Genomic DNA, 27,195 nt, shown 5'->3' with positions numbered 1-27,195 from the left:
TAAAACAAAACATGATTTTATTACAGACTTTAAAACACATTGACAATAAATCAAGTCACACACGCATCTCACTGCACCTAACAGGACTGAACAATTCTGGACGTACCAAAGTGAAACACAAACATGTACCCTTCATGTCCAGGGAAGAAAACACAGAATCAAGACGGGCACAAAAACTACCACTAACTTATTTCCAGTCAATTTCCAGAGAAGACTAAGGAAGCTGCATGATGGGGGGGGGGGCTCCTATCTACAAGTTGCTGTATTATGAACATGAAAATGGTTAAAAACTTGTCCCCACACTATCAAAGCCTGATCAGATACCCCATTGCTTCATATGGCATGACACATCCACCATAGGGCTTATACATGGAGTACAATAAACAGTTTTGACTGCAAAAAAAAAAAGTGAAACATTTCACTGGCTCTTATGCAAGCTGCATCTTGTAGCCCAGCCACTAAAGGATCCCTTCAGGAAAGGCAAGTGTTTGCCTACACATCTAGCTACAGTGGTTCTGCTCAGCTTTGCCTCACTTTAGTCTGTCGGCCACTCGACAACCTCAAGTCTGCCAGGTAGCACAATGCTGCCATGCCAAGTTGCTATTAAAATTAGCCAAGATGTGTGTACAAGGATCCCATGCAGCTTTCTGACTCAAGTAGGATATTAGCAACAAACCTGTGTTACCCATTTCCCCACCGTGTACATATACGTATATTCCATTTCTGTGTGAAAACTGTGTGAATGTGTACACACAACTGGGCAAACAATCCCAGATCACCCTGATGACCATCTAGGGCTCCATTATATTTATTGGAAACAAGGTGTACTTGTACACAAGCTACTGCAATTCAACTTGTTTGTGAGCAAACAATGATCCACCCACCCAGCATAGCCCACAATGTTACATAAGTGAAGCTCACTCTGTAGTAAATTACAGAGTTAAGCCACATTCTATCACCACCTCATTTAGGATTTTGGAGTATACTTCTGGCCAACTTTGCCTGTAGAAGCCACTCTGATCCACTGTACAAGTCTGGATAACTCCATGGACATAGCACATGCTCAGGACACAGGAGCTAGAAGTAATCTGCATCCAAGTATTAACGTGTAAATGGGGCTTATACCAGACCATGCTCATGTAAAGTGCTGTAAAATGGGTGTCATATGCAGCAGATCTGCAGAGAACAAAGCTGCGGCAAACCTTTCAGTACAACAGAAAATCCTACAGAGTGCAGGAAGCAATCATCTCAACTTCAACTCATTAACAAATAGGCAAGTTTCAAAATGTCCACTTTAAGTGTCTGAGAGTAAGCCGTTCCATAAAGCGTTCCCCAAATCTCTTCCAGCAGCCACATGCTTTCTTGCATCCAGTCCGTGGTTCAGAAAAAAAATAAAATCACATGATTTTAAATTCTTTGCATAGATCCCACCTTTTCTACAAAGATCTCAATCTCAGCATTTTCTGCACTACTACCCATTATAGTCTCTATCCCCATATCTTTATTATCCATTCCACCACCCTTACTCTTTGTGGACCACTCCCAATATCAGATGGAGTGCTAGGACTTTAATACCCTCTGCAGTCAGTTTAACACTCCAGCAAGCAAACTGCATTTGTGAGTCACAGATGCAAGGGGGAATGTTGACTTGCTCCTTTACGGTCTACTTCAACTTACTCCACTTTTCTACAAGCTGTCTGGAAGACAAAAGGTCCACATTCCATACACTACACATGTAAGGCATGCAGTCAAGATGCAAGTTGTGTTTTCAGCTTTGTGCTGTGCCAAAAAATTCCACACCTGGTAAACATACAACTCAATACATATAAAGTCCAGTGTTTACAGCAGTTCAAACAAAACAGGCATTCAAAGCATATTAACATGACTATCAGACTACCTCATCTTAAAAACAGGGTGAACTGTGCTACTACTGGACTAGTGAAAAACCATAGGTGCATTGTGTATTAGACCATGAACAACGCTAACAGCACTAAAACAAGCATAAGGTGCTACTACCAAAACCTTCAGTCTTGCAGGCCCAACTATGCAAAGGTCAACAGACCCTTCTCAGAAAACTCAAGTACACTGTTTAATTAAAAACTGTCAAATATTGCAATGTTAACATGTTTGAAAAGTTGAATAACTACCCCCCCAAGAGGAATTATCCCTTTTCCCACAAACATCTAAAATACAAACTGGCATATTTCACCAATAAATAAGAATGTTACTTTGTTACACTTGGCACTGCAGACTTGAGACACCAAGCATTCAATTAGACAAAAATTGTAAACGCCCAGACTGAAAAGCATTGTGGCAAGGGAATACAGGAGCTTTCCAGCTATTAACGCCATACTAAGTCTCCTTCAACTTCCTTCACTTAAATGAAATCCTCACAAATTTCCTTAGCACTGAAAAAGTTACAAGTTCTCCCTCCCCAGTGTGCATTTCTAATAGTTCATGTGCAAAATTACTTCTTGGAAGCCAGACATCAGATGTGCTGTCATTGGTTTCAAGGCAAACAATGTTGGTGATGAAAAAAATCTGAGGTGAAAAAAAATCAAAAACCAAGAGAATGAAGATAACATTTCACTCAAATGTCTCAAGTTTGCCTCTGAAGAATTTTACAGGCCCAGCCTGACTGCAGAACCAATCAACACTCCTGACCAAATTCAGAACTATCCCAAAGTGGAGAAAACTCTGGGAGAAGTTACATCATAGAGCAGCTCTTGGCCTTTTCTTTCTTGAATGTAGAAGAGATTAGTTCTGATCTGCTAGGGAAATTGAGAAGCCTTTTTGAAAGGCTGCGTGATGGACTTCTCTGGGGTGTGTGGGGTTGGAGTTTATTCAAACAGGCTAAGGAGGATGTCCGGAAAACGCTGTTCACACTTTTTTCTGAAGTGAAGGCTGAACACTCTAGATAGACCTCTGCTCCCAACTGTTTAGCTGCCAGCAAACCCTGTAAAACAGAAATCAAAATTAATCCTGGTAGACAGAACAAGCTTTCTAAATAGTTCAGTAAAAAACTGCTTTAATTCCATCTCAAAAACTCGCCACCCAAATATATGGCTACTGGTACTGATCCCTGGCTCCAGATAAAGCATAAGCTACACCTCCCAGACTCCACCAGATGTTAGTACAGCAGTGGGCTGATCTGCCATGAAACAGTCACCTCCCAGCCCCCCCATGCCTATTCCCTCCAACCAAACTGTCTCAGGAAGTGCTTTATCACTCTGCTAGGAACAAGTGCAACTGCCACAAGCTTTACGCAACAGCTTACATTAAGTTGCTTGCTACCAATACATAGTGGCAAACCCTGTAATAAACTTCATACAGGTCTGTTGGCCCACTTAGTGGATATTTAGTGTGCAGATCAAATTTCCTTAAGCTTTCCCCAACCAAAAATCTCCTGCACCCCTTAGTGTCTTGTAATATCCCCTCTGTATGTACAAACACCCCCACAGCCAAGCATTCTGTAAGATCGCCAGTCATGTTTTAGTTTTGTCCCCATGGCTGGATTTCACACCCCCTATCGCTTTCCTGTGTGACCTCTCCCAAGGTACTAACCTACACCCATCACTCTCCCCCTTTTTGCAGTAATCCCTTAAGATTAAATGCTGCAATAACCATCCCTAGGTCTTTCACCCACCATGCTATACACCCACTGAGCTACCCTCTTAACTTTGGTTAGGACCACCCAACTGCACAATCAATACAGAATGGCATTTTTGGTCAACCATGCTTTAGCAGTACAGACTGCCTGCATGATGTAGGAAGCCCCAAGCTGCAGCCCCCTTGGCCATACTGCAATTAGTAGCCAAGTTAAGACCTGGTCAGATAAGTTGAGAAAGTGGTCACCAGTTTTAATTTCATTATACCAGTTTTATGGTTTCAGGAATATTTCTGAAGGTTTTAAAACCACCGAACAAGTTAGCCTTACTTGGCTCATTTACAAAAGTCAGTCCAGGAATTTAATAAGACATCTTAAGTACAGTTATGCAAACAAGAATATTGTGCATGAAGTAATACAGCTCTGCAAACAAGAATATTGTGCATGAAGTAATACAGCTCTGTTGCCCAGGCAGCTTCTGAACAGCTCTGTTGCCCAAGCAGGATTCCTGACCCTTGACTTCCACACCTACTGCCCCTGCATGCCAAGATGCATAGGAAACCATAATTGCAGGAAGGCACCCCTACAAAAACTGTAGACTGTAGCCATGTCCTTCCATTACATAGGGATCAACTTGCTCTGACAATCTGGTACTAAAAGTGCATCAGAAAGGATCTGAGTAATAGGCTGCTCCTTTAACTCAAGCCAATGACAACACTAGGAGTCAGTCAAGTTAGAAAACTATGTTGGTCTTGAAAGCAACGAAATTTACTGACCCTGTGAAATACTCTACTTGCATATTCCAAAGGAACAGCCCTGGTCCTGGGTGAGCCAAGTCTCTACAAAATGTCAGATTTAAAAGCTTACTTATGTCAGATTTAAAAGCTTACTTATTCTGCAAGTTAATGGTCACTCCAAGACAAGCAAACTGCAGACAACCCAGTTTTAAGATTGGCTTTCACACTGAGCAGAGTGGAGGAGGGGCACTGACTACAACTCAGAGCAGAGATATAAAAGTATCCTTTTTTGGATTATTCATACTGCTGCATAGTTTTTTAGTGTATTTTATTGCTATTAACTAGTCTGCACAGGTAACTGATTTGTTACCAGTTAAAAGCATTCTGTAGAGTCTTTGCTCCTTTATCCATTTAAAAAAACTTTAATTTTGTGGCTTTCTGTAGTGTTTACTGTCTGTAGGCAAATAGCTTTAGTACTGGTCCCCCCTCCCCCCCCCTTTTTGTATCTTGTTATACTTGGTGGCTTTGCAGTTGCCCGCCCCTACTGTAGCTCTGATCTGGGACACTCCTCCCAGCCTAGTGTCATTAGCTCATTCTACCAAATAGAGATGTAACATCTGAGAAGGCATTCTGTTTCTCCTCAAAAAAAAAAAACAAAAAAACACAAAAACGCCCGAATCTCCTTGTGTTCCAACTGCGCTTCTCAAACATCTTCGAAATACGTATATTTTAGAGCATTTGTTATAACTAATTGCCTTAATATTGCTACAACTCAAGTGCTCTAGGTTGCACTGCATCTGAATTGTGTTTTAGCTGCTTTTCTGTATATATATATATATATATATATATATATATATATATATATATATATATATATATATATATATATATATATATATATATATATAAACTGCATTTGTAGACTAGCTACTTATTCTGCTGTATTACTGCCTCTTAAAAATCACTTTTCAGCTGTGCACTTACCTTGCTTTTTAAATTGCAAATTTTGTAGTTTTACTGCATTTACTGTGTTCTGTATTATTGCATTGTTTAAGCCTGTTTCAACAAAAAATATCTTGTTTGCTCGTTTCCCACCTTTCCTAGCCAGTCTATATCCCAGGCTGTGCTTGTCTCAAGACTTCTGTGTTCAGAGCTATACAGACCTTGCTATGGTAGAGGGAAGTCCTACTGCTTACCAGTGGGAGTGGTGAGCATTGTACTGCCTATATAATGCTGCCTATAACGCTAGAGGAGTTATTTCCAGCTCTGAAATTGTAATTTTATTAGCCTTTGGGCCAATTCCTATCCCTTTCAACTTTCTGGCTTAAAACGCACGTGTCTGCACATTTTTTGCATCGTGCAGGACTGAGGCTACAGTTAAACCAGGTGCCAGAAAGTCTGCTCTTGAAATTTTCCCTCAGAATTAGCTGGTTTCTCAGTAGTAGCACTAAAATCTGAACCCGTGACTAGCACTTGCTCTAGAACCTGCTGGAAAGCACTAGGAAGCCTGAAACGGATACACTCAACTCCTTGTCAATAAGGAGAAATTAATCGTAGGCACTAAACAGCCTATAAATTGCAAAGTACCTTGCAAAGGTAAGGGAAAACTGCTCTTAAACTTTACAAAAAGGCATGACCAAGGGTCAGATTCCGGTGATTTCTCCTGTCCACCTGGTGAATCTGGGCATACTGGGGCAATGCGGCAACTGCCTCATGTACACAGACAATCCTCCTTCTACCAACCAACACTACAACCTGTGAGATATGCACTTAAACTGGAAGCAAAGCTCTCTCCGGCCAAGACTGTGCTAGACAGCCAAGAGAAGGTTAACACCTGCACTACACCTCTAGTAGCACACAGCTCTTAAACCCACACCATCAACACTAAACCCACATATGGGGAGGCCTTTAACCTGCCCAAGTAACAAGGACTTCCTAAGCTGAAACGCAAACACCAATCAACCAAAGTGACATAGCTCACACCAGTGTGCCACCCAACAGCCCTAAGGCAAGACTATGTACCCAACACTTTAGTCATAGGTGACTATAGTCAGGCACACCGATGTCCTATTCACCAGGCTGAACAAGGAGAAAATTACAGTCTGCTGCCTGTCTGGTGCCAGGATCTGCCACAATGCATGCACTCAAGTCACTTCACAAGTACAAATAGGACTGTCATTGTCCATGCTGGAGTGAATGACTTGAGACGCATCTCCCTGGACTACATGGAAGAGCTCTTGGATCATGTGGCCCAGGCAGGTATGACCCTAGCCCCGAGTAGCAACCTGCCTTCACACAGAATGATACCACAGTAGAAGGACAAAAAGACTGACTTCAGCAATTGGCTAAGCTTCTGGTGTCATTCAAAGGGGCTCCAGTATTTGTCTGGCTGGGAAGACATGATCAACAAACCACGATGCTTTGCCAGAGATGGTCTGCACCTGTCACCCCTGAGATTCAGGTTACTGGCTAAAGCTCTTGCCACACCTAGTGCCTTTTTTTTAGGCGAGGTTCAAAGGATAAAACCACCACCGTAACAGATACAAGCATGCAAAATCTGAAGGTAATGCTACTCAATGCTAGAAGTCTAAACCTCAAGATGCACTCTAGGCACTCCTAAAAATGGAGAACATAGATATCTGTGCAGTAACGGAGACCTGGTTTCAAGGCTCCAAAGAGCACCCCTGCAATACCAGGCTACAACTCTTCTCTGCCACAAAACCAGGACCAGAACACTAAAGGTGTAGTGTCCATACTCTCCCAAGGATATTTACACCTCCAGGCTAGTTGCCCAACATAATGCATCCAAAATTCTCCAGGTGCAACTAATAGGTAAGACTGCAATCCAAATTGTAGCTTGCTACAGATCCCCCACCATGCCCAAAGAGTCTCAGTACACCTTTCTAAACATACTGGAAAATATTAAGATACAACCAAACATTTCAACTACCCTGCCATTAAACTGGGAAAACACCTCTGGTACAAACTCCTTTTCCCAACTGTTCTTGGAATTCATAAATTCCAATGCCCTGGATCAACTAATCCATTGTCCCACCAGGGGCTCTAATTATCCTAGAACTGGTCATTACCAACATAGGAGATGCTCCACACCAGTGGTCACCCCCTCATTGGTCAGGTTTGACCATAAACAAAATCACCCTCGACATACACATCCCACCCCCACCACCCAGTAAGGAAACTTCCCTAAAAAGCTTCTCCAAAGCCAACTTCATGCTACTGAAGTCAGAAGTGAAACTTCACTACACCCATGCAGATGGGATCTGAAAGTTCAACTGCAGAATCCTACACTAAAGCACTGTACGAGCACATCCACTAGTGCACGAATCGTGCCACCCAAATAGAACCAAGATGCTCTTCTCCAAAAAAAAGCAAGCCAACCTGGTGGTTCCCTGCTATAAAACTATACAACAGAAGGAAGTAACTGTTGCAGAAAAGGAATCCCAGGATGAAAAAAACTTCAGCCTCATAAGAAGCCCAGATCCCTCAAAATCCTCAAGGTAGTTACGAAAATAAAATTGCCAAAGATTCCAAAGACAACCACAAGGTATTCTATAGTTATGTCAAGAATCTAAAATGGCAATGCTCAGATCTGCTCTGAGCTACAACAGAATGGCATTAAATATACTGATCAAGGATATTACCAATATCCTGGAAGATAGATTTAGTGCCAACTTCACCCCCCCTCACCCCCTAAAGGGCCCATCTCAATACCAAAAGAGAGAAATTCCAGTAATCACGGCCACAAAGGTAGAAACCGCACTCTCCAAAGCTAAGAACACAGCATCCATGGGACCAGATGACATCCCGGGCTGAGTACTACATGAGCTACAAAATGAACTGGCACCTCACCGAAGTGTCATGTTTAATCACAGCCTCATCTCAGACTTTGTGCCCACTGAGGGGAGCACAGCTAGTTATCCCACTCCACAAGGGGAGATGCGCCTTGGATCCCAGGAACTACCGTCCCGTTAGTGACCAGTCTGATCTGCAAGGGCATGGAACTTGGACATTGGCAACCTTCAAACACTGGACCCCACCCAGTTTGGGTTTGTGAAGGGCCGATCTGGTCTCCTGAACCTGACTGACTTCTTCAAAGTAGTCTCCAGAGCTGTGGATGAGGGTAAGGCAGTCCACACAGCCTATCGGGACCTCGCCAAGGCCTTCAATACCATCACCCACTCTGGAATCAGATACTTACTAAGCTGGGCATAAATCCCTACGTCACTCGATGGGTTACCAACTGGCTTGCTGTCAGAACCCAGACTGTAAAAGTAGCAGACTCCAGATCCAGCTCCAGACAAGTGGAGTACCTCAAGGTTCGGTCCTGGGACCGCTCTTGTTTGGCATCTACTTCTCTGAAGTACAGGCCAACACTAAAGGGACTCTGGCTAACAATTCGCAGATGACTGCAAACTGGGAGCCATTAATGAATCCTCAAAAGATGTGGAAATTTTACAAATGGGCCTTACAGAAACAGATGCCTGGTGCCAGAGCCATGGGCTCAAGCTTAATACCAAGAAATGTATAGTTATCCACAGAAATGTATAGTTATCCCCTTTAGAAAAATGTACCCATGAATTACCACATAGGTGGCAGGACACAACAGTGAAAGTGTGAGACTTAGGGACACAGGTTGACAGTGGTCTCACTTTAGATAACCACATCGCCAGAACAGTCAGGAAATCCTAGGTGGCACACCTTCACCAAGGGCTTTTCATCCAAAAAAAAACAGAAGTCATTGTTCCACTGTACTCATCCCTCAGACCCATTAAAGAGTACAATGCCCAGTTTGGCATGTACCTCACGACCCATTACAGAGTACAATGCCCAGTTTGGCATGTACCTCATGACATCTGCAACAGCTGGAAAGGCCGCAGAAATACTTCAAAGTCACAGGCCTAAAGCAGATGCCATATGCTGACCATCTAAAAAAACACCAGCTATACTCTGGCATATAGTCTACTCCGAGGCGATCTCTGCTTAACATACAAGGCCATGTCAAACCCTGAGCTGTTTGACATGCTCCACTTAAAGAAATCCCAATCCCTCAACCACATGCTCCAGGGATCTAAACAGTCATCACAATGAACAAAACATGCTGGAGGAATAGGTTCCTGACCCAGAGACTCCCATACTCTGGGACAGACTATTAAAGAATAGAATATACAGCAGAGCACCTCATTGGCCCTCTTCAAAAGGAACCTTGATGACTGGATGGGAAATAGGAAATTCCCCCGGGATCATGTCAGTCGCCCGGCTAGCCGGCTAGCCAGAGGTCCAGAGGAGTAAATAGTGGGAAGAAATATCCAGGGAATTACCCCCGGGATCATGTCAGTCGCCCGGCTAGACAGAGGTCCAGAGGAGTAAATATTGTGGGAAGAAATATCCAGGGAATTATGGCTAGGCTATCATAGGCCCTAGGGCCAATCGCCTAGTACCAACCTATGAACCTATAAGAAATAGGCCAATGACCTCCAGAACCCTTACAGACCTAACAGCACACCCAAAGTCATTTTGAGTCCCAATCATGGGAGTCTCTGGGGCAGCAAGTAACCAAGATGGGTGTTACAATACTCGTTAACAGTCTGTCCATGAAGGACACAGGGGCCACCAACCTCAGTAAATTTAGAATTTCCCACAACTGCCAAAGGGGGCACTGTACTTTGATGGGTACACTAAGGGTCCAGTAGTGGTACTATAACTTCCTTGGACCTGGACGCCATACCCTTACTTGTAAGCTGGGTACAGAATGATTTGCTTACTATTAAATGTTGGTCAAAGACCAGACTGTTCAGATGTTCCCAGATCCCTTACTACTGGGTTAAGGTTGGCCCTCACTTCCAAGTAGATGCCAAACAGCAGGCCCATCAAAGCCCTGGGGTACTCCACTGGTGACCCCAGGGCTCGAAGGTGGCCTCAGATCCTGACTTTGTACATAACTTGCTGGATTACAGTCAGGACCGACTTATGCCTCAGTGCTAGTCAATACTGCCCGAGCGGGGTACTGTATCAAATGTCTTGGCTAGGTCAAGATACTCCGTATGCACTCAACTTTGTCCATCATCTTGGCGACAAGTCAGTGTAACAGGTTAATTACGTACAACCTTCCCTTAAAGCCCCATTGAAACTGTGCCAGTGTCTGTAGGTTGCTAGTGTCCTTGTTTATATTTCCATAATTCATTCTATGGCTTTGCACATTAAGCTTGTTAGACTGATGGGTGTTTAGTTCCCTGGTTGGTTGGTTTACCCTTGTGCAGGAAAAAGACTGCTGCTGTTCACCACTCAGTTGAACACAGCTGGTTTCAAGGCTGTAGTAGTACTGATAGGTTGTGATTAACTGTATGAAACAACCAGATGTCTGGACTCCTGGGGATGCTGTTGGCTTTAGTGAGTGATGCCAGCACTTGGTCCCTGCTAATAGTTGGAAGTATGTTTGGGGGGGGGGGGATTTCACCCGGAGAAGCCTGGGGCTGAAGTTTGAGCCAAATTTTTCAGCCAATAGATGTACTATGCCACAAACGGTACCACCTTCTGAGGAGCAAGTGTTGCAGTTAAGTGCCTTTGGAGGTCCAAGATTTAGGAAGGTTTCTTTTAAGCACCTCAGTGCAAGACAATTCATGTTTGAGGGATACAGTGTGGGTATTCTTGACTTGTTTATACAAGATGATTTGCCTCCAAGGAAACCATTTACATCTTCTACATACCATTTTCTTTAATGGTAAACTCGTCACAGAACATAAGAATTGCTACATTGCCTTAGGATGCCCAGATCTACTTCAGACACTGATTGCTTTAATTAATTAATCAAAACATCAATCATTCAATTAAATATCATGTATCAAATATAATAACTCATTCACCACTGAAATATTTTTTTTTCAAGGGAAATTTTACTTAATCTACAAATTTTATAAATATTATTACAAAATATGACTGTAAACTAAACCGAATATTTTTGTTCAATTAATGGGAGGAGTAAGCTGTCCAGATGCTGTAGGCAATAATTGTCTTAGCACTAACTATTCTTCTTTCATAATGCTGATTTAGGATGGAATTAGATAAAGTAACTGTTAAACCCGTGATAAGGGGAGGGAGGTGGGGGTGATATAGACAAAGATAAATATGAGATCCATAATCAATTTTTGGTTGATGGATGATAAAGTAACCCACAACATATATGTACATAATTCCTAAAATTCATAAAAATGTTACCAATCTCCAGGACCCATTATTTTTCGAGAGGATCTTTTGTTTTGAGTGAGAGAGTTAATATTTTCTTGGACTGCTCCTTAAGAATTTTTGCCAAAATTCAATCTCATAGAATACAATACATGTATGTGTTGTGGCTAAAAAAACTGAAATAAGAAAATTATTATTATTATTGTTGGTTGTGTGTTAGATACAATTCACCACCAACATTAAAACTAGGTGGAAGTAGGCTTGGTACAAATGAATGGGGAAGGGACCTACAATCTAGTTTGTGCCCAGATCTACCAAGCTGGCCACAGACATTTGGAAATCAAATGTTGTACAGTCCTGTAACTAGGGTGGGCTGGACCTCCGCTGGCCAGACATTTGGAAATCAAATGTTGTACAGTCCTGTAACTAGGGTGGGCTGGACCTCTTAGTATAGTGCTAGGATATGATTCTGTTATTAAATACAGAAATTAACTGCTCTGAGCTTGGCATTAATGGGTTTTGGACCAGATCCTAACTGAGGGAATTTTTTTTTTTAGTGTAGGCGTTTGTCAATATACAGAACAGTTGCTGCGCAGGGCGCAGCTCTGTACAAACTTGCCTAACAGAAAAGCTTGAAAGCCAACCCCTATGCCCTCCAGCCAATAATGACCACAGCTCCCTGGAGTGCTTTCCAACTCAGACCAGGTGATCACCTTCTGCTACATTATGGGTGACCCTGGAATTTCTTAAAAGCACGGCAATTAGCAGCTCAGGTGCAGATTAAACCAGCAGAATACAAGCCCCCAACTAATTCACCCTGCTGCATTGTAATTTGGAGAAACAGAATTAAGATAAAAATAAGTTTGCAACAAAATTAAATGCTTTTACTATTGTCAAAAACTGAATGCTGTTAAAACTATAAAAACAGTAGTGATCACTATATAAAGCAAGCACTCCAAAGCATTTACAGCCAACATTTGTGTCAATGGATAAAGCAACAAAGAGGGAAAAATTGCACTACTGCATACCTGTTCATGTGAGACTGGCGCTTGTTTCTGATTTGACAGTTCCATAAGGGTGCTAAGGTCTGTGCGCAGATCAGTCTTGCAGCCGACCAGCAATATTCTTATGCTGGAACAGTAGTCCAAGATTTCAGTCTTCCACTAAAAAAAAAAAAAAAAAAAAAAAAAAAGAGAGAAATTATACAATGCTGTGCAATAAAAGCAAATTATGATCTGTGGCATTCACTGTACAAACTGGGTGGCTGTGCACTACCCCCCACCCACAAGACTACATACCAAGAGAGCCCAACTCACTGCAGTATACCATCCAGACATGCCCTAAAAGCTAGCAGGGGACTTTATATTCCATCACTGTAGCTTTATCACTTCCAAGATGCCCCCCACAACCCATACGGGTATTAGCATCCATCAACAGCAATATCCTCACCTTTTTCAGAGCACTATCCAATGTTTCCGGACGACTGACATCAAAGCACAGGAGAACTGCATCAGTGTCACTGTAGCACAAAGGACGCACGTTATCATAGTATGGTGAACCTGTAAAGAGAAGCAGAACATGGTAAGGCAGCAATGAAAAAACCCAGAAATTTGCACCGCCTCTACAAAGGCGGCATTCACAATGAACAAATCACAAAGCAGCAAAGGCAAGCACCAATACTTGCTTTAACGTATTGCAACCAATTTCAAATAAAGAAACAAGAGTGCAGATTGTCAACTCCCATTCTAGTGACAAGAGCATTTCATGGGTAGGTACTAGGCTGCCAGAGGGCATTTATAAGCCTAGCCAGAGGATGTCCACTTTCACCGCCCCATTGATTAACTGATCCTGTCAAGCAGAGCCAATCAAGTGATCCCAGGGGTGTATTTTCTGTTACCCATCCACTCGTCAAGGTTTCTCTTCAAGAGAGAGATAGTGAGGGGCTCTGCCTGACGTAATTTGGAATTTTGTTCCAAAGCATGGGGAGTGACAGGAATCTATCCCTCCAGCATGTTATATTTATTGCTGTGGCGAAGTTTAGCTCACTAGGGCACGTGGCTCGCAGTGACGTGGATTTCTTTAGGTGGAGCATGACCATCAATTCTGATTTGAACATGGCTTTGCAAGTCAGGCAGAGATCACCTCTGAGTAAGAGATATGCCAGAGTACAGCCGGAGTTTTACACCCCAAACGGGGCATTGTACTCTGATGGGTCTAATGAGTGGTCTAATGAGTGACAGTAGAGGGGCACTATAACCTCTTTCTAGATGCGAACCCTTTAGTAATTAGATGGCCCACATAGGATTTCCCAACTACTTTGGCAATGATTGTCAAAGGAGAGATTACCATCTACTTGGGTCCCCAGATCTATTATCTCTTCTGTATTAAGGGGGTTGCCACCCATGTAATTCGTGGGCATTTTGTTTTTCCCCAGATGGGATGACTATGCATTTTTTGGCATTTAGCTTGAGGCCATGACTTTGACAGCAGGTGTCCAGCTCAGTAAGGCCCTTTTGGAGGATGCTCAGTAAGGCCCTTTTGGAGGATGTCAGTGTCAGCCAGAGTGTCAGTTATGGCTCCCAGTTTGCAGTCATCGGCAAACTTGGTTAGCCATAGTCCTGTGTCTGTCTGTACTTCTGAGAAGTATATGCCGAACAGTAGGGGTCCCAGGACTGAGCCTTGCAGGACACCACTTGACTGGTTTAGAGTCGGACCTGGAGCCCACTATTCTTACAGTGCGAGTTCTGTCTGTAAGCCAGTTGGAAACACTTTGTGATGTAGGAGTTTACTGTTCAGGCTGGTGAGTTTCTGTAATGCCAGAGTGGGGAATGGTGTCTAAAGCCTTGGCAAGGTCAAGGTAGGCGGTGTGAACCACCTTTCCCTCGTCTACAGCCTTGGTGACAGTCTCAAAGAAGTCAACCAAGTTTAGTAGGCATGATCTGCCCTTAAAGCCAAACCGGGTCGGGTCAAGTGTTTGAAGGTTCCCAATGTCTTTAACAAGTTCCATGATACACTCCACAACCTTGCAGACCAGGTTAGTCAGACTTATGGGGTGATAGTTACCAGGGGGTGCCTGGGACACCATCTGGTCCCATTGATGCAGTTTTTGGCTTTTGAAAGGGCAGTTTTCACCTGTGCGTCTGATTTTAGGGACACTATACTTCCCCGGTTTTGTTGTGGGCCCTTTTGGAGGTGAGAGGGGGGGGGTGAGGTTTGCAATGAATCTGCCAGGATGTTGGCAATATCAGTAGGTTCAGTATATTGTGTGTAATTTTGCACTAATTCAGTGCATATCTGTGAGTTGCCAATATTCTTAACAAAAGCTTTGTGGTTAGCTTTTGAATACTTGGCTATTTTTCTTTCGTAGTTAACCTTGGATGATTTCATGAGACACCTTAGTTTCTTACTGATCCGGGATAACTCCTCCTTGGGATTTGCTTTTTTTCTGAACTAGTTTTCTCCTATTGTATAGCCTATTGCAGGGGTACACCAAACTGGTTTCCTTCTCTTAGAGGAGTGAGTCTTGGTTTTGCTGGGAATGGCACGATCCATGCATCCTTGTAGGTACTCAAGGGTGAATTTGTAAAGGTTTCTGCACCTGGGGCAGCGTTATCCTTTGAGTGGGGGCTGTGAAACCTACCACCTCTGTCTTAAGGTGAAGTTTGCTTTAGAAAAGTTTTTTTTTTACTGTGGTTTCCCTAGTTGGGGGTGGGGACATCCAGAGTGATTAGTTTATGGTCTGATCTAACCAGTGACTGGCTGACCTCCAGTGTGGAACACCCATCGCCCATGTTGGTGAAGACCACGTCCAATATTTTTAACCTCTGGTAGGGGAGTGAATCACTTTCAACCAAGGCCATGTGACCACAATAAATGTTACATAAGGGTGTCAGGGATTGCCCCCCATACACATTCTCTACCTAGGGTAGCCTTATTGCTTTTGAAAGATCCACATCCAAAGGGAAAAAGCTACTCCACAATAAAATAATATTGCAAAATATGAAGTACTGAAAACATACAAAGCAGCAATAGTTTGCATGAATCAATTTAGCAGGCAAAATTACATATAGCTTATACAAAGCCATACAAGACTACAAAGTTTATGAAAACCTGAACTATTTACACAGCAGCTAGTACGTACCTGGCCTTTGTGGTACTCAAAGCCTAATCCTCCACAGCACCAATCACTTTAGATGGCCAGAGGGCAGCCAAACTACAGGTTCCCTTCCACCTCCAGCATTTACCTTACTACAATCCTGCTCTACATTTTTTTTATGTTCAACACCAGCAGTACAAGCTTTTTATGCTCTGAACCACCACCATCGAAAACCACTACTCAGAGCTCCAAAACCTTCCCATGTGGCTCGTCTGGTCAGGCTCTTGCACCATTTACAATCTAACATTAGTCACCAACTTAAACCCAAATGTGTGGCCTCATTCCTTGCTAGCTTGAACCTAGGCCACTGTCCTTATCCCTTTGTTCTCTCGATCATGATCACTGTCAAGTCTGCCAGGACTGTTGTCCGGTATTCCACACTACTTGGCCCGGCCCCAATTCAAATCCCATTACATCACCAGCTAGCCCAGAAAAGGCAAAGCTTTCTATCCATAGGCCTTCAAGACACTACAGCAGTTAAACTGCATGTTCATGGTATTTCAGCAAATGTATCGCCATTCCTAATCATGTCAACATTTTGAATTAATGTTACCAAAACAAAAACGTGACCAGGCGAGCTAGACAGAGCATTCACAAGATACAAAACCAGACAAAACAGATCATCCTAAAAATCTGGAGAACAGGAGTGAACCCATGATCCCACAGCAAAGAAACTATTAACCACTGCCACCTTAAAGAACACTCTCCTTTGACCAAGTGGGAAGTGGGGAGATTAGCCCAAGAGCTTCTCAAATTGCTGAAACTGCCCCACTACTGCCATTAAAAAAAAAAAATCTTCTACTGTATGCATCATGGTTAAGAGCCACAATGTCAGGACAGTGGCTTGTAAACAGTCACGACTTCTGGCAGCTTGAAGCCCAACAGGCATGAAGCATAAAGATGGAGTTGGAGTAAAAGAATGCACGCAGCTTACAAAACAGCAAGCCTTATGAATATCAAAATCTCAATGATCAATTTAAAACCAACAGCTGCAGAAGCCCTATAAAAAATTCCCAAACTGGTTTCACACGCTACCTATAACATGCACTGAAACACTACCTGTGGAAGACTTGTTTACTGGTACAGTAACTTCACACTCCTGCCAGAGATGTACACAAAAGAAGTCTGATAGTGGAGGTGATGTGCTCAGAATTCTAAGCAGGTTACAGACATTGCAGCAAGTCCTGTACTGCTGGGTTACCATGACAACACTGGCCTGGCAGAGAGTGATCCAGCATAAAGCAAAGAAATGGTATCCCGCAGACTGTGCTGAACCAGCCTTACAGAATCACACCATACTACCCTGTGTTACCGTTTGCAGATGTACATTTTCTGAATTATAGCAGATAAAAAAATCAAGCCAGAACAAATCTCTGCCACCACCCCCAAACTTTACTGGGAAAAACCACAAAGACAGTAAAATTTCAGCACAAATCCACACATTTCAAAATTTATTGCCTCTACTTGTAAAAATGCAAGTTGTGAAAAAACATTTCCTTACAAAATACTGATACCCAGATTTGACATCTGCACAGATATTTAGAAATACAAGGCTTTCATTTCACATCTCACCTAACCAGAATACACAAGTCCCACTTAAGTTTTTAGGCTTTATCCTCAGACAACCTTATTGTATCTGTTCCACAACAGATTCCGTTTTATCCCTCCCAAGGGGGAGCAAGATGGCAGTAACCACATCCCCTCCATCCAATCCAAATCATCCTGGGGAGGGGGTAAAGCTTTTAGCTTGCCCAAGACATCCTTCAGAAGGAAAGAAGTCACTAAACCAAGAATGTACCAGTCCATCCACTGCAGGCATAAAGTTTGTATAATGCAGCACTAAAGATTCTTGGCACCCAGATTGCTCTCAATATGGGCCAAGGTGGCACAAAAAAATACCCGCACTACCAAAGACCAGCTGTCTAAGAACTGCTTGAGCATGAAAAACTCCAATAGGATTCCCTCAACTCGGAACAAAGACTACATGGGAATGCTTTGTTCTAACCCATGGATAATGGGAGACTGCTAAACTTTTTACATTTAATCTACGCAAGCATTCAAAACCACTTCAGTCTTTGTTCAAAGGAAGTCTTGCTTAAAGATGGGTTGTTTCTACCCTCCACATGGGATCATGAAGAAAAAGACTAATTAGGTGAACAGCTTTGCCTGCAATTATGCAGCATCAAGCTTACCATTTCAGGACTTGGTTCTTACAGGCAGAATCACTGTACATCTACTAAGGCTTAGTCTTATGCAAAAAGGATGCTGAAAATACACATGGACCTTAAACATTGGTTTGAAATACAATTATGCACAGAAAATGTATAAACATACCTGATGTGTCCCAGAGACTAAGCTCCACACGAATTTCCTCCAGTTCCAAGCAAGCTGTGTAATTTTCAAACACTGTAGGAACATAGGTCTGGAAAGGAAAATGCCAACATGAAAAGTTAAAACCTCATTTGGAATATAAGCAAGCTAGTCACCAAGTAACCAACACGAACAAAGCCTTATATACAGTCAGACCATAAAATAGATGCTCTTAAGTACCATAGCTTGTTACCTGCAAAGAAGCTACCATTAAGAAAATACATTCTGGATCAACTGTGTGTGGCTATATCATTTAATCCACTACTAAACCAGCAACTACTTGTGTACAACGTTGGTGATCACAGACCCTTCTGTCCTCAATCTGGGGAAAGAGGAAATTCAGCCACCCAATCCCCCTCCCTTTCTGCAACAAGTGGAAGCAATCACTAGATGCAACGACCAGCTAAATATCCACAAATTCGGCCAGCAATATCCCTTACAAAGGCATCCACAACTTTGGCCAGCAATATCCCTTACAAAGGCATCCTCAGCCTCCATCAGGGGGTTACAAAGTTTCTTGCAAACTTTAAAGCCTGTAGAAAACAGCTTTAATCATGAAAGTCTCAATGTACTGCAGGCATTCATGAAGCTCCTAGTACTTCTTGCATGTCAAACCCACCAAAGCTGTCTAGTGACAGAAGACACAGTAGATAGCATAGAAACTCATTACACTCCTCTGCTGTCTTTGCAATGATAGTCACAAAACAAACTTGCACCAATTGGCAGTCTGGCTCAGGCCATCACATGCAACCAACCACTAATCTCACAGAAAGTGCCACTTTCAACATGCTGTATAGAGTTCCAAGCTCCTCAAAAAGGACAGCTGTCTCCCAGAATACTACCCATTCCTGACCAGTTTTCACACCAAACAAGCACCCTTCCCCACATGGCAGTTAGCCATGCAACTAGCTAAACTGGGTCTACATATAGGCACAAAAGTTCACAAAATGGGAAAGACATTGCAATACCGAACATTAAACAGCTTGAGAGGTATGTGGTAGGCAAACACCACCATCTTCAAAAGATGCTGGAGAACACAGATGAACCAGGTGTGTGTGTGTGTGTATGCATAAGTGGCCCATAGGAGCAGTGGAGTTGGCCAAAGATAGGTTGTTCACAAAATGGTCAGCAACATCCAATGAAGCTTTTCCTGACTATCCCCTCTGAAGCCAGCTAGGCAATGTGGCCCCTCTATCCAGCAGCTCTCCATCACAAAGCTGAAGAATGGACAATACCCAAACTTTACAAGACTTCATTCATAAAGCTCCCCACCAAAAGGGTCCCCATGCCATTCAATTCTAAAAAGCAACAGACTGGAATCTTCCAAGAAAGGCAGCCACCCATGAGGTCACACCATACCAAAATACCAAGCGCTTCAGGCTTTCTGGTTCCAAAAAAGAAAAAGGAGGTCAGGCCAAAAGTGTTTCACATTGCCACAATGCAAGCAATATTCTGTCTAGCCAAAGGAAGACAGAATGTGCTCTCTGGACGATATTGGCTCCTAGTAGCTAAAACATCTCCCGATAGCCTGACTGTGCTGTTCTGCCTGCTGGGATTAGCAACAGATTCAAGTCACAGCTAAACTAAACAAAAGCATTACCTTCTTTGGATGCAACATGCAATCCAATAGTCCATAATTTCTGATCAGACAAAGATCCACTCTGTTGCTGCTAGTAGTCTCCAATTACAATGCACTGTTGCCATAACTGCAGGCAGCATGGAACATTCCTGACAGTTTAACAATCCTGCATTTGCTCTCTACAGTAACTCTTGCTTTAATTATTTGGCAGACCACATTCCCCAAGTCAAAGTATGATTAAAGTTTATGAAATTGTTTGTCTGATGTTAGCCAAAAGTGTACTCTGCAGCACCCACAATGTGCCCAGAATAGACTCCTGGAATCAATGGCACCATATTATTGGAACTGTCTGGATATCCTTCCATACTGTCCTCATTTCTGCCTGCATTTCCTGGTATTCTAGGACTAGGGTGTAGCAATTTTGATTATCAGCATTATTTCTGCCCTTTCGTGGACTACAGCAAATACGTTTAACAGTTCAAGATGCAAAAGAAGACAGTTACTAGTGACAAAGGCACAATATTTAAACTACCAGACACGAAGGACCAAGAAGTGCGCCATGATTACAGCTGCACTTTGGTTATTGCAGTTCAGCTGCTTTTATAGAGAGTACAGCATTCTTCCACCACTATCTGCTCCATATACAATAAGCCTCAATATGCTGCCAGTTTGTTCATAGCTGCCATTGTACATTCTCATTTCCCTCTCACCCATACCTCTTAGGCAATAAGACCACACAGTCTTCTTTGCTATCAATCTGTTGGCACGGGAATACAACTACAGCAAACGCCCCAATGATTTCAGATGAGTAATGAGTCAGACCCAGGCAAGAGATGTAATCCCACCTACAATTCCCCATAAAATCACCCACAAATTTGCCAGGAAGTATGCACTCAGACCCCACCCTTGGAAAACAAGCATTTTGAGCCCAGTATCAAAACTGCACCTCTAAGCAATGAAGCTCTGCAAATGCAAAGCCAGCTGCATCAGGCTTTACTCAGCGGGTACCATACTCTACCAGAGTTTTTCTGGCAGGATAAATGTACTAGAGATCAGCTGATAGCTACAGGAATAAAAGCACTCTGTGGGTATTTTGCAGCCCCTCTCCTGGAATCAAAACAAACGTGTCGTACTACCCATCTTAAAACATCCCCTACTCTATCAGACCCAACAAGCAAGAACAGACATGTTAACACCTCAAAACAAATCTACCTACATTATCTACCCACCTGCTGGAATTGAGATTTGTACATCACTGCTTCCAATTCATTTATGCTCCAGTGACCCTGTTTTACCCCTCTTAATGCACTAGTTTAAGATCACTGTTCATATCCATAATCTGTCCATCTAGGCTTCCACCACCATACGGCTTCCACTCTAACAGGGAAAGTGCAGAACTGACGCCACCTGGTATTTCCTGTACCACACTGATCCAATTTACACCAAGATACAAATACTGTTCCACCAGCAGGATCGGTAACATATGGTTATTCTTAAATGAAGAACCACTGGTACCACTCGCCCGAGAACATTTGAAGTCCCATCGGGGTGCAAATCACTATTCGAAATGATTTCCAAAAAACCAAGACAACATAATGGGAACCTGCAGTGGAAACAATGTCCCCGAAGTGAAGCAGAATACCCATCAGAGCAGCAGTGTGATGAATTTTGATGCCCATCAAATGAAGGGACTGACATGCACAACAGACTGACACCTCAGTGACAGGTGCTCACAGAAGTGGACGGGGGTGCACAAAGTGCGCAAATAAAGTAGTAGTCTACAGCAATAACAAGCCTCAAGACAACTAGAATAAGAGTGCAGAGTGAAACCATGATGCAAAAAAAAAAAAAAAAAAAATTCCTAAAAAGTCCCAATATGCTACATGACTAAAAAGGCCACAAAGCAGTTGTGATGTGCCCAGGAACAGGCAGTGAGCACACTGTGCAACACTGCCATACACAGTAGTGGGACAATAAATGGGGGAGATTAACAAGAATGCTGAAGAGAAATGTACAGGAGTTGGGGGCATTTTTACAAGAGATGTGTAGTCACGAGTAGAGGAATGGTATACACAAGCCAGCACAAACCAGATGGAAGCTACAAACCCAACAAAACTGGATAGGTGTTAACACTAAGAAACAAGGTAAATGTACATACAGGCTTGACAAGTCAGGACAGCAAGCCAGGGAAGGAAGGACAACACATGGATATATGTGCACTTGCATGCATATAAAACCAAGGCATTTAAAAAAAAAAAAAAAAAGTCAAAACACAAGGAGTGGCCACACCATGCCATGCACCCCCCCCATGCATCCAACACAGAACAATGCATTTAGAACCAAAACTTTTAAGTATGACAAATATGCAGATATGCACTCTGCAGTACATGACCATGTGTAAACAAGCAAAACATGCAGCTCTGCCCCCCCCCCAAAGCATGATAAATGCACCCAGCTAGGCAATATACAAGCACACAAAATGTCAATGCCCATCCAGCTAAGCAATACACAATAGACCGACCATTACTAGGCTAAAGATCTGGGGACCCTTTCTAGGCTTGGCCAAGTTTTCCTGAAACAATGTACTGTATCCAAACAGGGCACTGAGGGAGAGGGATTTATACGCTACATCTGTACAAGTACAAAAGATGCCCATATGCACACCAACCAAACATGTCCCAATCCACAGCTAACTTACAATAACATGTATAAAAAAAAATGTGGAAACTTAGCTGGTGGCAACTGGAAACAGAGCACCAATGCACGTTGTCAGATGTACTGTTGAGTGGGTACCCAGCTAAGCCTAACACCTGCAAAATTAGAGGCTGGTCATCTCCTACAGGCTGGGGCCACTAACCCAGACAAGGCCTCCTCCACTGCACCAAACAGCTCTTGATTAGAACAAGCACATCCAAGACCACAACTACCTATAGTACCAGAGTTCAAATACCGCTGGACTTGCGAGGCATTGGTTGTCCAGCGCATTACTCTCTCCAGCCTTTGGGCTCTCCCTCTCCTGGTTCATACTATGCTAGAGCTATAAATGAATGCACTGCTCAGTGGGCCATCTAATTCATGCAGCTTCAGGGAATGCACTCCAAATGCCCCTTAGCTCTGCAGTGTGTTGTCAGCCATGTAGAACACTACAACAATTTTTGAATTGTAAGTTGTACATCTAATTAAGTTTCTTGAACAAAGAAAAGACATATGGGCACAGTAGTAATATACATTTGTATATTAGCAACACTCACAAAAGTGCACAGCTAGCACTCCCTACTGCATTCTGCTCAACTAAAATGATTGCAAATAACATGCAGCCATGTATGGCTATAATTAGCATAGAACTTTTAAAAATGTGAGTGCAACAGGCCAATAGTGGTGTGGCAACCCTATGGAATGTGACCATTCTAAACATACAGGTGTCACAATTTTGTTTGGGGGGGGGGGTTAAAACCTTGCCTGATAGTGGGGTATGTGCAGAGTCATCAACTCCAGTCAAATGAACTAAACTTATGTTCAGTAATAACCTATTTTAACATATTGTCTCCTACAATCTTTACAGGTCAGGAATGAGCTTTACTAAAGATAAATACAAAGTGAAGACTTCTAGGGTGATGGGATGCATGGCTATCACGATCACCTTTGGGGATATACTTTCTAGACAATGCCCAGCCACATCACAGATCCACTGTTGCTGTGTCACAGTAATACGACATGAAGCATACAAAGGACATGTGATGCAAAACATGCCCTGGGTGGTGGTGGTGCACCAGTGCCCAAGACAGGACTTCTCATACACTGGGCAGCAATGCTGTAGTGTACATGCTCACCAGATGCGCAGTAGCAAACACTGCCCACACCCCACCCAGTTGACGTCAACCTGAACTAATGAATATTCATTTTAACGTGGTTCTCACCTGCATAAATATTAATTTTTCAATCATACATACAGTGAGCCAGTACAAGACATCAGCAAAGTCTTATCCCTGGTGTGACTCAGTTTTGCTCTACTTCTCAAATACTCTTAATTTACTGTTTTGCCCCCCCAATTTACATAGTGCAATCAGATTAGTCTTGTAAATAAAGGCAAACATGTGTGCACTGTGTGGACACCAAGTTATACATCAAAAGGTCTCCTACAACAAATAGATCTCAACATATTAAGTTACCATAAAGCCCAAATGCAAAGTTAATGCAAGGATTGGCAGAGTTCTCACGTGCTGTGACATCTCTACAAAGAATCACCTAACTCAGAATTGATAGTAATATCAGTTAAGCTAGTTAACTAATGCTGCTGTGTTAAGTGCTACTGGCTTGCATGGAGTACTTGGTAACAATAAATATTAACATACAGTCAAAGTAATTTGGAAGTATGGAATATAATGGCATGCACAATATAATGGAATGCGCACATCTTATATTCTCAGGTCAGGTACACTTGGCTTCCAGGCTCTTTTTAATGGCTTTCTGCTCAGAGTGCAACATGCATATAATGAATGTAGATGAGCAGCTGAGTTAAGCAGCTCCTACTACAGAACATTCAAAATGAACTTGTTGCAATAGGCTGTTAAACATGTTGCAAATGCTGTTCATCTACAATCATTGTAAGCATGATGTCAGTGGCTAATATGCATGGCATGCCAATCATGCCTCATTTCACATTCAGGATCGCTAGTCAATCTGGACCACACCCACTCATGTGGACAACTGAAGGTGAACCAGTACACTACAATACTGCCCAGTGGGCAGTGTTCCAACTGCAGGATCCCCCAGTTGTGGGCTTGACAGTGCCCCCAAATTCACATGCCCTGCAAGAAGATGTACACAGTATTACTGCAGTACAAGAAGTACCTGTAGCAGATCGCAGGTTCCTATGCAAAGTGGGACAGGCCTGAATGGCAATCCATCTTATCCTGGCAGCTATACACAAAGCTGAAAGAAGCCCATGGTTGACAATATAGAAGTTATGGAAATGAATGACTACATGCATACACCCGATCATACACTTACTCCACTCAAGCCACTCACATGCACATGTTTGCTACAAACATAACACACGTGACCATGGCATACACCTTTAACTGGCACAGTAGACTACCATGCAGGAAGTCAGCTGTTTCACTGCCATATGATTGGTTCCAAGTATTCCACACAGTGGCTGACCTGGCACGATTACATGGCAGTATCACAGTCTATACACCAAAGCCATGCAGTGGCCACCAAAAGATTCCCATTTACAAGTGTGCAGGGTCAAGTATGTGCTGCTATAATAAAGCTCATGTTATGGTAGTCAGCATTGCAGAATGCATACAGACCACTTGTGTCCAGTGACAAATGTTTTTTTTCTGTGTTCCCCAGATGACCACAAACTCATGAACCATGATGATACAGATTAAAGTACTAGTACAAAGATTACCACTGCAGTCTCCAAAACAGAAGTGATTAAGAAAATACTATGAAAGTAGTGATCACAGCTGTTTACAGTGACAAATGAAAGTGACAGCTGAAAAGGCAATTGAGGAATGCTAAAATAAAGCCACTTTCAAGTGGACAGAAATGGCATTTGTCAAGTACACTAGGCATGAAGAGGTTTTAGTCTCAAGAAAATATGTAGTCATTTCCACATCAAATAACCCCAAACTGGACTCACTATAGGAGATTACAAAACATTTCTGTTCAGAGGACACCCCTACACATCATCAAACACTGGTTTTCAACATGGTTTTATTACAAGCACTTCTTTCAAATAGAAATCTGGGCTGCAAAATAAAAATGGTGACGTTGCAGGAATTTAACAAGCAGCATAACGACAGAGGGGAAACAAATGCATAGAAATATTTGAGGAAGGCATTCTCTACTATGCATAGTGACAACAAAAAGGGTGGCATCACTACCATGACATACCAACACCATCACACCAGTACAAAAGAAAAACCCTGGTTGCATACAAGTACAAAGGTTTACAGTTGTAAAAAGCAGTCAGCCGCAGCCCTGGAAGGCAGCGGTATGCCGCAAGTCAGAGGGATACAAAGTGGTTTAGGACAGAACATAAGGGAAAGGAGAGCTACACCCTGACAGACCACATATACTTGTTCTAGCCCAAGTGCCTTAACTAACATTACAGCTGAACCAAGGCATCTCTGGTTATAAGTTTTAGAGCATACAAGCAAAAACTTGACCTAGAATCAAAGTCTCCGTCCTGCAAATGGACTGACTCAAATGATCTCCCACATTCCCTAAATACACCTACTGACCCTGTGTTTACGCTGCTTGAGCTCCATTTAGTAAAATTTCTTCATAATTCAAAAAGTCAGCTACAGAGTCGACCTACCAAAAGACAAATATCAGTCTTTATGCTTTACTGTAGGAAGCAACAGACTCGCCTACAGACAGCTTCTTAGCTCCCGGGAGCTAAAAGAAAGGCTTAAGCATAGTCTAACTGCAGAAGCGACAATACATGCAGACGGGGGTAAAACCTAGGTGCACTTGGGGGGGAAGAGGCAAAGGCACAAGACAAACAATTGCTAGAATCACCTTTTGGGGAACCAAGCATTTTCTTAATGATATAAAGTGACAGTCAATCATTTAGTGACTTCAACCCTTCGTGATTAGCCAGAAAGCCACACATTTTAAGAAGTTCGGGCCAAAAAATATTAGGCAAAATTCTAGGTAGTGGAGCAGTATGGGACCGATCACCACTTATTCACACTCCATGGCGTCTACCGCTACCACGTGAAGCGTAGTCTATAAAGCAAAGTAACGTAAAGCTACTAATAAATACCTTTATAACTATCAATGTATAAATATCGCGTTATAGTAAGAGACTACTACTCATGCCCATTGATCAAACTACTTTAATATACAGATCACGTTTCCATTTCGGGAAGCACCGATTCAGCGACAGAGAACAAAAAACCCGGTCAGTACAAAGATTTACAAAATCGAGACAAGTCAACAAAAATTGAAGCTCCAGAGACAATACTAAGCCCCCCCCCCCCCAATGAACATTTGCACCACAGCTTTTCTACCACGTGCCTTCACATACATAGCGACCGTTTACATTAATAACCCAGTAAAAGATCCATATAGTTAAATTCTTCGAAGGCAGGCGCTGCGACCGCATTGTCGTAACCCTGTATCTTGCACTCACCTCAGGGTAGCAGTCCTTGGCCAGCACTTGTAACATGGCACTTTTCCCGCACTGCACATCGCCCACCAGTACCAGCTTGCATCTTGCCACGGTTGACTGTGCACTTTTCCGCTCCTTCATTTTTAATGACCAATGTTAACAGCTATTAATAATCAGCACACAGTGCACGACTGCAATGTTAAATGGTGCCCTGGAAAATAAACACTATCCTCTGTACACCACCTCTCCTCGAGACTTACTCTTAAGGCTGCAGCACTTAGTCTTTTTACATAGACTCATAAACCAATCAACGGATGGACTAGGCGTAATGCCCCTGGCAGTAGCCAATTACAAAATGAGGAATAGTTAAAGAGGCGGTTACAACAGCAGGTCAGCCTTTTCTGACGTATGGTACAG

General features: G+C 42.8%; 1 protein-coding gene across 1 annotated transcript; it reads right to left on the bottom strand.

Annotated features, from left to right (window-relative positions):
• On the bottom strand, nucleotides 1-27,049 carry RND1 (Rho family GTPase 1). Its single transcript, XM_044083795.1, has 5 exons — nucleotides 26,800-27,049; nucleotides 18,035-18,122; nucleotides 12,994-13,103; nucleotides 12,573-12,707; nucleotides 1-2,956 (listed from the first exon to the last, which is right to left on the bottom strand). The coding sequence occupies exons 1-5, from the start codon at nucleotides 26,917-26,919 to the stop codon at nucleotides 2,708-2,710; spliced, it is 702 nt and encodes a 233-aa protein (XP_043939730.1). The 5' UTR covers nucleotides 26,920-27,049; the 3' UTR covers nucleotides 1-2,707.
• Nucleotides 27,050-27,195: the final 146 nt, after the last annotated feature.

Source organism: Protopterus annectens, chromosome 9.part0, assembly GCF_019279795.1.
Source record: "Protopterus annectens isolate FY-2018-M chromosome 9.part0, PAN1.0, whole genome shotgun sequence".
In the NCBI taxonomy this organism is placed as follows: Eukaryota; Metazoa; Chordata; order Ceratodontiformes; family Protopteridae; genus Protopterus; species Protopterus annectens.
The sequence above is the reverse complement of the archived record's forward strand: the minus strand, read 5'-3'. Positions and strand labels throughout refer to the sequence as shown.